At 33.2% G+C, this 15517-nt stretch overlaps 1 protein-coding gene across 1 annotated transcript; it reads right to left on the reverse strand.

Moving 5' to 3' along the window:
- Window positions 1-4203: 4203 nt before the first annotated feature.
- Window positions 4204-4993, reverse strand: LOC127120546 (uncharacterized). Its single transcript, XM_051051011.1, has 2 exons — window positions 4851-4993; window positions 4204-4615 (listed from the first exon to the last, which is right to left on the reverse strand). Exons 1-2 carry the CDS (start codon window positions 4880-4882, stop codon window positions 4321-4323), a joined length of 327 nt encoding a protein of 108 aa, XP_050906968.1. The 5' UTR covers window positions 4883-4993; the 3' UTR covers window positions 4204-4320.
- Window positions 4994-15517: the final 10524 nt, after the last annotated feature.

Here is a 15517-nt window from a genome sequence, read left to right on the forward strand (position 1 = left end):
AATTTCAAAAAGAAAATTCATACCGTTCTATTCTATCTCAGAAAGAAAAAAATGAATATTCAAATAAATCAATCAAATGGATGAATGCAAATGCAACAACAATAGAGGAGACATTCAACTTCATAAACTAAAACTATTATAGTCTTCTCCTCCCTTCAAAAATTTCACAGTCAATACTTCAAAAATTGATGAGTTACGATCCACTTTTGGATCCGACTTTGCATTATAGTTGAATTAATTTTGTGTGACTTTATTATTAACCACTTCAACTCCTCTCTTCATTTCATTTACTAATTCTTGTAAATTGGACAAAATCGAACATAACTTTGGGGAAGTTGATTTGATTTCAGGTCATTAGCAGAACTGCAAGTATTTTTGTGGTATTTTGGAGGGTTTACTAGTGGAAGTTTTAGTTCTAGAGGGTGATTTTAGGCTAGATGGTGATTCGGGACCAAGTGATATGGGGGACTTTGGGCCAGGTGGTGATTTGGGGCAAGGAAGTGGTTTGGGGAATTTGGGACTAGATGGTGATTTGGGGGATTTTGGGCCAAATGGTGATTTGAGGGATTTAGGGCGAGAGGGTGATTTGGGGTCAGATGGTGATTTGGAGGATTTTGGGCCAGATGGTTATTTGGGGCGTAGGGCTAGGACGTGGTTTGGGACATATGGTGATTTGGTGCCAGGACGTGGTTTGAGACATATCGTGATTTGGGGCCAAAAGATTGGGGAATTTCGAGTTAGAGGGGCCAGAAGTTTGGGAGGATTTTGGGTTTAAAGGGCCAGGGAGAAAGATAATAAGATCGAAAAGGGGAAAATGTATTGATTTACCTTTCCTAGGATTAATCCGAAAACTGCCATCATTTTCTTCCACATCATCTGAGAATGTATTGCTTTCCCTTTTCCGATAGCTCATTTATCATCAAGCAACTGCATTGCTTTTCCTTTCTAGATGAGTTTAGATGGAAAACTGTCACCATTTCCTTCGTCATCGGCCAATTGAATTGCTTTCCCTTTCCTGACAACTCCTTCATTATTTGGCAAATATAATGTTTTACCTTTTACCTTTCCTGCTGAGTATAATTGGAAAATTGTTAGTTGCAACATTAGTTCCTTCCCTATCAGTCAATTGTATTGTTTTTTACCCTCATTTTTCTTTTTCTACACAGCTGAAACACTACTTTCATCATCATCACAAAACATTTTTTGGAGCTTGTCTTTAATGGTACCATAATATCTTTTTACCTCAGATAATTCCTTAACTTTTATCCATTGGACTTTAGTGGAACCTCTTAGTTTCACTCTTACAAATTTCCTTGCCCTCTGCAACTTTAACCTATTCTTTCTTCCATTTTTTCTTTGCATCACGATCTCCAACCTCTTTAAAATTCGTATTAGTAAGTTCTTCGTCGCTAAGTTTGTTGTTGCTAAGTTTCCTTCAGAACTCTAGTTTCTTCATTTTCCTGTAATATCACATGGATCCAGTCATTTATTGGAAAATCTAAAATAAGTACAGACTAAATCCATATATAACCACTCAAGGTTGGTCTGTCTCAAATTCTACCAAAATATACTCTTCATATAGTTTGTCACAAATCATAACATTACAATAATAAAGCAAAATTATTATAACAAAATCGGATCAATTTCACAATTTCTCTAATCAATGGATAAATTTAAATTCCACATCCTGTAATTGTTTAAATAGATTTACACTAAATTTTAGTAAGACAAAACGTATACTAAAGTAAAGTTAATTACTTATAATCCTGGGATACTTTCTAAATCTCAAACTCATTTAAATTCTAAGACATCATTAAAAATATATACATAACTATGTTATTCTAATTTTAAGAATAACAACCAAATCTAATATTTTCTTGAAACAAAATTTGACTTAGATTTGTTTTAAGAAAACATTAAATTTGATTATTATTCTTAAAATTAGAACAAGAAATTTCGGTATATATTTATAATAATGTCTTAGAATTTAAATGAGTTTATGATTTAGACTTTATCTCAAGATTTTGGTATATGTTTCTAAATATGTTTGAGATTACTAACATTTAGTATAAATCTATTTAATCAATTAAAGGCCATGGACTTCAAATTTATCCATTAATTAGAGAAATTGTGAAATTATCAATTATGAACTTTGTCTGGTTTTGTTAAAATAATATTGCTTTATTATTGTAATGTTATGATTTGTGACACACTATAGGAAGAATATTTTTTGGTAGAATTTGAGACAAAGACCAACTTTTAGTGGTTATATATGGATTTGGTTTGAACTAATTTTAGGTTTTTCAAAAAATCTCCGGATTCATGTGATGTTATAGAAAAATGAAGAAATTAGAGTTCTAGAGGAAAGTTAGCGACGACGAACATAACAATAATGAACTTACTGGTGCAGATTTTAAAGAGGTTGAAGACCGTGATGCAAAGAAAAAGTGGAAGAAAGAAGAGGTTAATCCTGCTGAGAGGGAAAGGACATTTTTAGGAGTGAAACTAAGAGGTTCCACTAAAGCTCAAATTTTTAGGAGTGAAACTAAGAGGTTCCACTAAAGCTCAATGGGTAAAAGTTAAGGAATTATCCGGGGTTAAAAGAAATTATGGTGCCATTAGACATAAGCTCCAATTTTTTTTAGTGATGATGATGAAAGTAGTGTTTCAACTGTGGAGAAAAAGAAAAATGAGGGGAAAAAGCAATACAATTGGCTGGTGGGGAAGGAACTAGTGTTGCAGCTGGCAGTTTTCTAGCTAAACTCAATAAGAAAGGTAAAGCACTACAGTTGCCTGGTGATAAAGGATCTGTTAGGAAAGGGAAAACAAATGATAAAGGATTTGTTAGGAAAGGAAAAATAATTCAATTGGCTGATGATGAAGGAAATGATGTCAATTTTCCAACTAAACTCAATAGTAAAGGTAGATCAATAAAATTGTCTGATGATGAAGGAGCTTCCAAGAAAGGGGAAGCAATTCAATCGGACTAAACCTAGAAAAGGTAAATCAATATATTCCCCCTTCCGATCTCAATATCTTTCTCCCTGACCCATATAACTCGAAATCCTCCCAATCGTCTGGCCTCTCAAACCCGAAATCTCCTCTATCTTCTGGCCTCAAATCACTATTTGTCCCAAAATCTCCCAAATCACTATCTGACCCTAAATCACCATCTGGCCCAAAATCCCCCAAACCATTTATGGCCCCAAATTACCATTTGGCCTAAAATCACTACCTGATCCCAAATCCCCCAACCATTTCCTAGCTCCAAAATCATCATCTGAAGTGAAGAGAGACGTTGGAGTGGTTAACAATAAAGTCATGGATAATTCAACTTCCATGCACAGTCCGATCCATAAAATGGACCATAACTCATCAATCTTAGAAGCATTGGCTGCAAAAATTTTGAAGGGGGAAGAAAACTAGAATAGTTTTTGTATGTAGCTGAAGTTGAACCTTTCCTCTATTGTTGTTGCATTTGCATTAATCCATTTGACAACTTCATTTGAATATTCTTTTTTTTTCTTTCTGAGATAGAATAGAACAATAAGAGAGAAATTCTTGGTGTTATCTTGATAAATTTATAGTGGATCTTTTGCACGTTATCTTGATGTGAATATTTTGTAATAGTGAAAACTTAACTACCATGCAGACTCTAGTCCATAAAGTGGAAACTCATCAATCTTGGAAGCATTAGCTGCAAATTTTTTGAAAGGGGGAGAAAACTAGAATAGTTTTAGTATGAAGTTGAAGTTGAACCTCTCATTTATTGTTGCATTTGCATTCATCCATTGATTGCTTCATTTGAATATTGTGTAACTTGACTTGATAATGAAATGAAATTATAATATTGTGTATCAACTTGTAATATTTGAGACCATAACTTGTTGATTTACTTAGAACAAGCCATATTTTGAGTTGATTTTGAAATGAAATAACCATAACATCACTATACATTCCATAACAGTTGAAACCATAAGTTGTTGATACCATAAAATAGTTGTTTTGCATAAAATCAATTGATATTATATCAAAAGATCATAACAAATCATATTACAACTGGTTCATACCATTTGATGATCAAATTACAACTTGTTCATAACATACCATATTGGTTCATAACAGACCATTGTACATAAAAAAGATCATGGTTCATAAAAGACCATATTACAATTAACAATGATGGTTCATAACCGACCATATTCTTATATGAGTACTAGACATTACAAAATAAACCTAACATATAACAGACAATAACATAAAATACACCATTATATCACCTTGTGTCCTACAACATCTTTGGCAACATAAAATAAACCATTATATCACCTTGTGTCCTACAACATCTTTGGCAAACTGCAACACATCCTTATCATTATTCAATGACATAAGACCACGTGAAAAGCTGAAGATAGGGTTCCAATACCACAAACATCTTATGTCTACATAACCCTCACTTTTAATCAATCTTTCCACATCCATGTATGACATGAAATCCTCATCCCACTGACAAATCATCTCAGTTACCTCTCCACCAACATACCACCTAACAACTTCAGAAACTAATCTCTCCTTATAGTGTATTCTTAACATAACCTTATTAGTTTGACTTGGTCTGAAAATGTATTGAATACATATGGAATAAGTTAACATTCAGTGGGACCACAATAAAACATTAAACAAATATGGTGGGCCACAACATTAGAATAATACATGTAAACAAGAAAACAGCTATGAGACCATAGCAACTTCACATGAATGAAAAGGACAGTGGACCACAACTAAACAAACACACACAAAACAAAACTACCGGAACATGGTGACACTCCAAAGGGGACAAGAAAACATACCTTAAACATGACTTTACTTGTCTACTAGTCATATTCGTGAATCCCAGATACGAAATGCTGCAATTGTGACCTTCATGTTTGATGTTTGAATTAGTGTTCAAAAATGAATAAGGGTTCTTCGTGATCTTCTTCAAAGAGAGAAAGGAAAAAGTAATTAGAATTCAAAAGAGAATTGTGACTTTTGATTTAGAACATTTTGATTTTATATTATTTAAAAGTAAATTAAAATAATTTACATAAATTACAAATATTTTGTAAAATAAAATATAAGTAAAGATTATTAAATATTCAAAAAAAAAAGTGACATGGATCCATAGTTGCCACATTAATTTAAAGTATTCAAAAGTAGAGGGGATCGTGAAAATCCTAAAGAAAATAAATTTTAGAGATCAAAAAACTAATTTTAAATGAAAAAAAAATTAAAATTTTAAAATAGGGAAATTAAAAATGCATTTAAATTTAAATAATTTATTTACGATTATAAATATTATAAGTGTTTGAAAGGAATGAAAACTTTTTATTCACTAATGTTGAGTCACTATGACCAGTTATACCAACTAGGATGCCATCTATAACAAAACATTCTTTTATAGTAAAATTTAACATAAAGCACCAAAGTAATAAATTGAGATGTTTTTTATTTAATAAACTAATGATTAAAATTTTATTTTTTTAAATATTAATAAATGAAGAAATATTAATAAGTGAAGCATGTTCGAACAACTATTAACTGAATTGAATTAAAAAATTTAAAATATATTATTAATAAATATATTTTAAAATATCTCTTGTTTTGATTCACTAAAGTTAATTTTTAATATCATGAAAATTAACTATTTATTCTTAGTTTTTTCATTTTTTTTTGGTTCTACAAAGAAAACAACCAAATATTAAATACAAAACCAAAAATCAAACTTTAATCTTATAAATAAAAATTAAATTGTAGTCAGTATTATAAATTGTCACTATAAAAGATTGATATTAACATATTACAATGACAAATTAATATAATTTTATAAATAATTATGATAGACTAAATGTGTAAAAATTATTTATAATATATATAAATAAAATTTCTTTACTTAACCACAATTAATCTTGTAGTAAAATACAAAATCACAAATAACCATTACATCCACACAAACAATCACAATTAACAGTAAGTAAAACCCATTCTAATGCTAACTAACCACCCACAGAATTCTTGTCCCAAGTTTAATCAGCATTAATGTTAATCTAAAAATGGAAAACTTTAGACAAAATTCGCATAATCTTTTATAAAAGCTAAAGCTATTTTTTTGGACAAAAAAGTAAAAGATTATTATTATGATTCAACAGCAGCATCAAATATTGTCATCATAGCTTAGCTTTAACCTATAGTATGATGTAATCATGTAACCCTCTTTTATGTAATCATCATTATATTGCTAATTAAGTGAGTTAATTTACTAGTAGTAACTTCCAATTCCAAAATCAAATTAGCCCCACCACCCTAAAAGTATGATATTTGGCCAGGGTAAAGTATCTCAAAAGATAATAATAATAATAATGATTAATTTCTTTTTACTAAATCAACATAGCAATAATTGCTAAAGATAAAATGATATGACTTTTGACCTTACTTAATTGCTTCGTCCCACGTGATTTAAAATTCACTGCTAAGCGGATTTATTTTCCTTTTTCCAGAAAATACCAGCAGACTTTTCTTCAACTCTAAAATAGGAGTACAATTAATTATGTGTTATAGACAATTATCGATTATTTATATTGACTTTCATCAAGGCTCACATTTCTCATAATGTGCCAATAAAGTCATGAAGTTGATGGACACTATAATTGGATAAAGATGACGCATCATAACAATGCTTGAATAAATAATTGTCAACTACTCGTATACAATACAAACACAAAAAAATATAATGTGATGATTTATGATATGACTTCTTCGTCTAAGTTCTAGTCTCGGAATGATATCATATTTGGAGTTATTTATATTTCAAATTATTTTGATTTTCTATAATTGAAGTTGATATTTGTTTGAAATTTTATATTGTGTAAAACGGCTAATTATATAAAGTTAACTTTTAGAATTGAAATATAAATTTATTTAATATTATAAAATTGAGTTTTGTTTGAACAACTCACATAATTATTTTTGAGCTATACATTTCAACTAGTATCAAAGTATTAAAGTCGTTACAAAACATTCACAATAAGATAACTTGCAGAAGATCCACTATAAATTCATCAAGATAACATCAAGATTTTCTCTCATATTGTTCTATTCTATTTCAAAAGGAAAAAAAATGAATATTCAAATGAAATGGTAAAATGAATGAATACAAATGCAACAACAATAGATGAGACGTTCAACTTTAGCTTCATACAAAAACTATTCTAGTTTTCTCTCTCCTTCAAAAATTTCGCAGCCAATGCTTTCAAGATTGATGAGTTACAATCCATTTTATGGACTAAACTCTGCACGGTAGTTGAATTATGCGTAACTTTATGATTAACCACTCCAACGTCTCTCTTCATTTCATTTACTAATTCTTGTAAATTGGACAAAATGGACATAACTCCGAAGAAGTCGAGATTTGATTTTAGGTCATTAGCAGAACTACTGATATATTTTTTGTTACATTGGAGGGTTTAATGGTGAAAGCTTTAGTTCTAGCAAGTGATTTTGGGGAGGGTTTAGGGCCATTATGTGATTTTGGGTTAGATGGTGATTTGGGGGATTTTGGGTCAAATGGTGATTTAGGGCCAGGAAGTGGTTTGAGGGATTTTGGGTCATATGGTGATTTGGGGCCAGATGGGGATTTTTGGCCAGATGGTGATTTGGGGGATTTTTGATTAGATGGTGATTTGAGGCCAGATGGTAATTTGAGGCCATAAGATTGGGGGATTTCGTGTTAGAGGGGCTAGAAGATTGGGAGGATGTTGGGTTAAAAGGTCTAGGGAGAAAGATATTGAGATCAGAAAGGGGGAACTTATTAATTTACCTTTCTTGGGTTTAATCTGAAAACTGCCATCATTTTCTTCTTCATCATCTAATTGAATTGCTTTCTGTTTTTTGGCAACTCCTTCGTCATCAGGAAACTGTATTTCTTATCCTTTCCTTTTGAGTTTAGCTGGAAAATTTCCACCATTTCTTTCGTTTTCAGCCAATTGAATTTCTTTCCCTTTCTTGGCAGCTCATTCATCATCGGGAAATTGTAGTGCTTTACCTTTCCTGTTGAGTTTAGCTAGAAAATTTCCAACTACAACACTAGTTCCTTCCCCATCAGCCAACTATATTGCTTTTTTATCCTCCTTTTTCTTTTTCTCCACAACTGAGACACTACTTTCATCATCATCACCAAACATTTTTTGGAGCTTGTCTCTAATGGCACCATCATATTTTTTGACCTCGGATAATTCCTTAACTTTTATCCATTGGGCTTAGTAGAACCTCTTAGTTTCACTCCTAAAAATTTCCTTGCCCTATCTGCAGCATCGTCCAGAACTCTGGTTTCTTCATTTTCCTGTAACATCACATGAATCCGATAATTTGTTGGAAAACCTAAAATTAGTACAAACCAAATCCATATATAACCAATCAAGATTGTCTCCGTCTCATATTCTACCAAAATATACTCTTCCTATAGTTTATCACAAATCATAACATTACAACAACAAAGCAATATTATTTTAACAAAATCAGACAAAGTTCATAACTGACAATTTCACAATTTCTCTGATGAATCAATAAATTTGAAGTCCACATCCTGTAATTACTTAAATAGATTTACGCTAAAGGTTAACATTCTTATAATCCTGATATATAGTCTAAATCACAAACTTATTTAAATTCGAAGACATCATTAGAAACATATACCTAAATCTCTTGTTCTAATTTTAAGAATAACAACCAAATCTAATATTTTCTTGAAACAAAATTTGACTAAATAAATAATCATGGAATTAAGAATGAAAGATTGCAATGAATCAATTAGTAATACCTAAAATTGCATATCAATCAAAAATGAAAGATTACAATGAATTAATTGGTAATACCTAAAATTGCATATCAATTAAGAATGAAAGATTGCAATGAATCAATTAATAATAACTAAAATTGCATATCAATTTAGAAGGAAAGATTGCAATCAATACCTGAAATTGCATCAACGGTAATGTCTAATGGAAAAAACTATTTTAGTTTTCTCCTCTTCAAAAATTCGCCGTCAATGCTTCTAAAATTGATGAGTTACAATCCACTTTGTGGACCCGACTCTGCATGATAGTTGAATTATGTGTGACCTTATGATTTAACCAATCCAACGTGTCTCTTCATTTCATTTACCAATTCTTGTAAATTGAACAAATTATACATAACTTTGGAGAGGTCGGATTTTGATTTTGGATCATTAGCATAAATGCGAGTATTTTTTTGGTATATTAGAGGGTTTACTGGTGGAAGTTTTAGTTATAGTAGGTGATTTTGGGGAGGGTTAAGGGTCAGGATGTGATTTTGGGTTAGATGATAATTTAAGATAAGGTGATTTGGGGATTTGGGGCGGGAGGGTGATTTGGGGATTTTGGATCATATGGTTATTTTGGGTCAAAAGGTGATTTGGGGACTGTAATACCTAATTTTGCATTAGAAAGATTATTATATTCTATAATAATTAATCTAGAAATACTTAAACATTATGTTAAGCCTCATGCAATTCTTAATAGAATTAGTACAATTGCTTAGATTGTAAATTATATAGAATCTATTTTGAATGTTTTTAACAATTATTTTGACGTATTAACTAAAAATTGATGCACACTTATCTCTACAAAGAAAGAAAATATTTCACGCTCTGTTGATTTGTTCGTGGGAGTTATCACGTGTGAAAAATTTGGAGTGTTGATAGGAAGAAAGCGATTAAGGTAAGAGTTATTTTCCATGCAACTCGTAATTAAACTTTGAATTTAAAGTTGATAGAATACGATTTGTTGAATTGTAATTCCTTGTGTCGAAGTAGGTTGCTCGACAGAGTAAGGAAGTGTCGAAACACGTATGCCTATTTTAGTAGTGTTAGCTATTTTGGACTTTTATAGTTTTGGGCTTTTGCTTGAGGTCCAAGTTAACATAAATCTATAAATAGAGGGAGTAACCCTTATTTTGTAACAGAGGTGAATAGAGTATTCATAACACTTGTAATTCACAGTATTTTGCAGTGGCAAAGTGAATCAGAAGTTTTCCACAGTTTGTGGGCAGAGAGAAACTCTGTAGAAATTTATTACTATTCTCCTTGATCATTCTTTACTTTCTTTCTTTCTCCATTGTTCTTCTGTTTTCGTTGTTATTGTGTGGATAATAACAATCTTGTTCATCAAGATTGATTGAAATTCTCCATAGATTTTGGGGGATTTCCAACATCTGGTATCAAGAGCTCCGGTTAATCGATTCGTGGGAAGAAAATCACCATGGCAACGAATCATCCAAACGGGCATTTTCCAGTAAATCTTCTGATTCTCAAGAACAACAATTATGAGAATTGGTGCAAACAGATAAAGGTTGTGTTATGTTATCAAGATCTTTGAGATCTTGTGAAGGAAGGAGTAGAAACGCTTGCAAAAGCCGCGACAGATCAAGAAAAGGTTGCACATAAAGAATTGAAGAAGAAAGATTATAAAGTTCTCTTTATAATCCATCAATCTGTTGATGCAGATAACTTTGAAAAGGTTAGTGATGCAGAGTCACCGAAAGAAGCATGGGAAATTCTGGAGAAATCATTTGGAGGCACGGAGAAGGTGAAAAATGTGAGGTTACAAACTCACAAAAGAACATATGAATTGCTTCAGATGGAAGATAATGAAAGCATAACTAATTTTTTCACCAAGGTTACGAAAACTGGTGAATCAAATCAAGGTATGTGGAGAAGTGTTGACATCAAGTTCTGTTGTTAGTTGTTGGCTCCAAAGTTCGACCATGTGGTAGTAGCCATAGAAGAGTCGAAAGATTTGTCAAAATTGACAAAGGAAGAGCTTCACGGGACGCTTGAATCTCATGAACAAAGAATGGTTGAAAGAGCTGCAGGAAAGTCGAAGAGTGATATGGCTTTGCAGGCTCAATCAGCAAAAGAAAGAAAAGGCAAAGGAATCTGGAATGGAAATAAAGGCAGAGGAGGTTACAACAATTCGACCGGTCGAAATCAGCAAGAAGGAAACTGGTCGAATCAGAGAAAACCCTGGAACCAAGGCAACCAAAGAGGTGCTGTTGCAGGTAGAGGAAGAGGTGGTGGTAAAAAGCCAGACAAAAGTCACATTCAATGTTACAATTGTCAAAGGTATGGTCATTATTCTAGTGATTGTCCAGAAAAACATAAGAATCAAGAAACTTATGCAAAGCTGGCGAAACATGAAGAATAAGAGACGTTGTTGATGGTTACAACAAGAGAAGAAGAGAGATTCAAGGACCAGTGGTACTTGGACTCAGGATGCTCATCATACATGTCTGGAATAAAAGATAGGTTTGTCAACATAAGCCCTCAATGAAGAACATGGTGAAATTTTCAAATGACAACACTCTAGCAGCCGAAGGTGTTGGTGATGTTCTAATTATGAGGAAAGATGGCAAGAGGTCAGTAATTTCAAATGTGTTGTACATACCAGGCATAAAGAGTAATTTGCTCAGCATAGGGCAGTTGGTCTAAAATAACTACAAGGTGTCGATAAAAGACAATATGATGAGAGTTCTCGACTCAAATGGAAGGTTGAGCTCGAAGGCTCCAATGTCTCAGAATAGAACCTTCAAGATTGAGCTTAATGTGATGGAGCATAAATGCCTTGCAACAGCAGCCAACATAGATGAATGGATATGGAATTATAAACTTGGCCATCTCAATTTCAAAGACATCAGAGATTTAAAGAGAAGAAATATGGTTTCAGGATTACCAGAAATTGACATTCCAAACGAAGTCTGTGAAGAATGTGTGCAAGCGAAGCAACATAAGAACATCTTCAGTAAGGATGCAGGAATCAGGTCAAAGGAAATTCTTGAAGTCATATACTCCGATTTATGTGGTCCTCAACATGTGAATTCAATTAGAGGTAACAAATACTTTGTTACATTCATATATGGTTTCAGTCGAAAACTGTGGTCTTACCTGATCCAGAAGAAAAGTGAACTGATCGAGATATTTACCAAGTTTAAATCTATGGTCGAAAGACAGAGCGGTCGAAAGATCAAGATTTTGAGGACTGATGGTGGTAGGGAATATGTGTCGAAAGACTTCGACGCATTATGTGTGAAAGAAGATATTATGCATGAGGTGGTGCCACCCTACACTCCACAGCAGAATGGAGTCGTAGAGAGGAAGAATAGAACCATTGTGAATATGGTTAGAAGTATGTTAAAAGGCTAGTGTCAACCCAAAGAATTATGGGGAGAAGTTATGTCAACTGCAACATATATCCTAAACAGATGTCCGGCGAAGAAGCTAGAAGGAATCACGCCAAAAGAATGTTGGTCTGGTGTCAAGCTTAGCTTGAGTCATCTGAGGGTGTTTGGATATATAGCACATAGACATGTGCCAGATCAGTTGAGAAGAAAACTTGATGACAAGTCGAGTCAGATGATCCTGATAGGATATCATTCGACTGGAGGATACAAGTTGTTCAACCCAGTAAATAAGCAGGTGGTGATCAGCAGGGACATGATCATAGATGAGCTTAGAGAATGTGATTGGACTGAGAATGTCAAGAAAGATTTAGTAAGAATGTTTTATGATAAACCAACTAGTGAAGTCGAAAGAGAGGTTCGACAGGAAGAAGTCAGAGGTGAAGCAAGCACAAGCAGACCTCAAAGAACAAGACACATGCCTGCAAGGTTGCAAGAATGTGTGCTTACATAAGATGATGTGGTTAATGAAGAAGGTGAGCTGGTACATTATGCTTTCTACGCAGATGTCGGACCTGTCAATGCAGCTGAGGCATTGAAAGATTCGAACTGGATGAAAGCAATGGATAAAGAGCCGGAGTCAATCGAATTCAACAACACTTGATCACTTGTCGAATTGCCCCAAGACAAGAAGGAAATCGATGTGAACTGGGTATACAAAGTGAAGTTGAATCCCAGAGGATAAGTGACTCGTCACAAGGCGAGACTTGTGGCGAAAGGATTTCTTCAGAAAGAAGGAATTGACTTCGATAAAGTTTTTGTACCTGTTACTAGGATTGAAACAATCAGGTTAGTTGTTGGTCTAGCAAACATGAATAACTGGAAGATGTTCCAGATGGACGTGAAATGTGCATTCCTTAATGGCCCCTTAGAAGAAGAAGTTTATGTTGCATAACTAGTTGGGTTTGTGAAACATGGTGAAGAAAGAAAGGTGTACGGGCTGCATAAAGCCCTGTACGGACTTAAACAAGCTCCAAGAGCTTGGAACAAGAAGATACATGGATTTCTAAGGGAGAAGGAATTCATGAAGTGCAAAACTGAATATGGAGTATATGTAAGAAGAAGCAAGAGTTAATTGTTTATACTATGTCTCTATGTCGATGACATGTTGATAACAGGTAGCTGCAAGAAGGAGATCGGAGACTTCAAAGGTGATCTCAACAAGGAATTCAAAATGTCAGATCTGGGTGACATCTCATATTTCCTTGGCATCGAATTCTACAAGAGTGGTAGAGGTTTCGTGATGCATCAAAGAAGGTATACATGCAAGATTCTCAAGAGATTTGAGATGCAATATTGCAACCCGACTTCGACTCCAGCTGAGCCCAAATTACAACTGTTGAAGGATTCAGATGAAGATGATGTCGATCCAACCCAATACAGAAGACTTATTGGGTCACTTCGATACCTGTGTCATACAAGGCCCGACTTAGCATACAGTGTAGGTATGGTGAGTAGGTTCATGTAGAAGCCAAAGGTATCACATCTGGCAGCGGCGAAGAGGATACTGAGGTATCTGAAAGGAACTCTCGACTATGGCATTTTGTTTTCTGTAGCTGATGAAGGAAAAGAATGCAAATTAGTGGGATACACTGACTCAAGTTGGTGTAGTGATGTTGAGGATCGAAAATCCACAACTAGCTACGTATTTATGCTAGGTGGTGCACCAGTTGCTTGGAGTTCGAGAAAAGAGTCAGTAGTGGCATTATCATCATGCGAAGCAGAATACATAGTTGCTTCTCTTTGTGCATGTCAAGCAACATGGATGGTGAATCTGATCGAAGAGATAACATCGAAGAGTCATGGAGTAATTACCATGAAGATCGACAATATGTCAACTATCAATCTGGCGAAGAATCCGATAGCACATGGTCGAAGCAAGCACATCGGGATGAGGTTCCATTATCTTCGAGAGCAGGTAGCAGATGAGAAGATGAATGTGGAACACTGCAGAACTGAGAAGCAGATTGCAGACATCATGACGAACGGAATGCAGATCGAAGTATTCAGAAGACTAAGAGTTATGATGAATGTATATAGCTTAGACACAATGAATTAGGTGGTGTGTTGAATTGTAATTCCTTGTGTCGAAGCAGGTTGCTCGACAGAGTAAGGAAATGTCGAACCATGTATGCCTATTTTAGTAGTGTTAGCTATTTTGGGCTTTTATAGTTTTTGGCTTTTGCTTGAGGTCCAAGTTAACCTAAATCTATAAATAGAGGGAGTAACCCTTATTTTGTAACATAGATGAATAGAGTATTCATAACACTTGTAATTCACAGTATTTTTCAGTGGCAAAATGAATCAGAAGTTTTCCACAGTTTGTGGGCAGAGAGAACCTCTGCAGAATTTTATTACTCTTCACCTTCATCATTCTTTACTTTCTTTCTTTCACCACTGTTCTTCTCTTTTTATTGTTATTGTGTGGGTAATAACAATCTTGTTCATCAAGATTGATTGAAATTCTCCATAAACTTTGGGGGATTTCCAACACGATTTTCTATTTGGATACTATAATAATAAAAATAATATTTTTAAAATTTCGTAATCTTCTATTTGGATGTTATTTTTTTAATTTAAAAATAATAGTAATAATCATGAAAGTGAAAACTATTTTGAAATTTTGTAATAATAATTGTGAAACTGAAAACTATTTTGAAAGTTCCCGATTTGATTAATATTGGTATGATTTGAATGCTTTAATAATAAAAATATTTTGAGCATTTGTGGTTTTCTATTTGGATGTTATTTAAAAATAATAATAATAATAATAATGAAACTGAAAACTATTTTAAAAGTTCGTGATGATCTGATAATGCAAATTAGAAATATTGATATGCAAGATTTGATTTTGAGACAAGAAAAATACTATGTATGAATTAATGTTTTAAAAAATATATAAAAATATTATATTAATTGTGGGGTAGAATCAAATCTTTTAATTATATATATATATATATATATATATATATATATATATATATATATATATATATATATATATATATCCTTCGATTCAAGAGTCCCTTGAAGCTCTTCTTTTGTCATGTTTGACAAATCCTTCGATTCTTCTATTGCTACTACAACATGATCTAACTTTGGATCCAATGATCTCAAAAATTTTGACACTACAGATTTTGATGTCAACACTTCTCCACACGTCTTGATTTGATTCACCCGTTTTGCAACTCTGGTGAAGAAATCAATCACACTTTTATTGTCTTCCATC

Source organism: Lathyrus oleraceus, chromosome 2, assembly GCF_024323335.1.
Source record: "Lathyrus oleraceus cultivar Zhongwan6 chromosome 2, CAAS_Psat_ZW6_1.0, whole genome shotgun sequence".
Lineage (NCBI taxonomy): Eukaryota > Viridiplantae > Streptophyta > Magnoliopsida > Fabales > Fabaceae > Lathyrus > Lathyrus oleraceus.

What these genes read in the sequence shown, in the direction of transcription:
- LOC127120546 (XM_051051011.1), bottom strand. Translation starts at nt 4,882, where the DNA reads ATGACTAGTAGACAAGTAAAGTCATGTTTAAG. An exon ending in CAAGTAAAGTCATGTTTAAG is followed by an intron (nt 4,616 to 4,850) that starts GTATGTTTTCTT and finishes ATACATTTTCAG; the next exon opens with ACCAAGTCAAACTAATAAGG.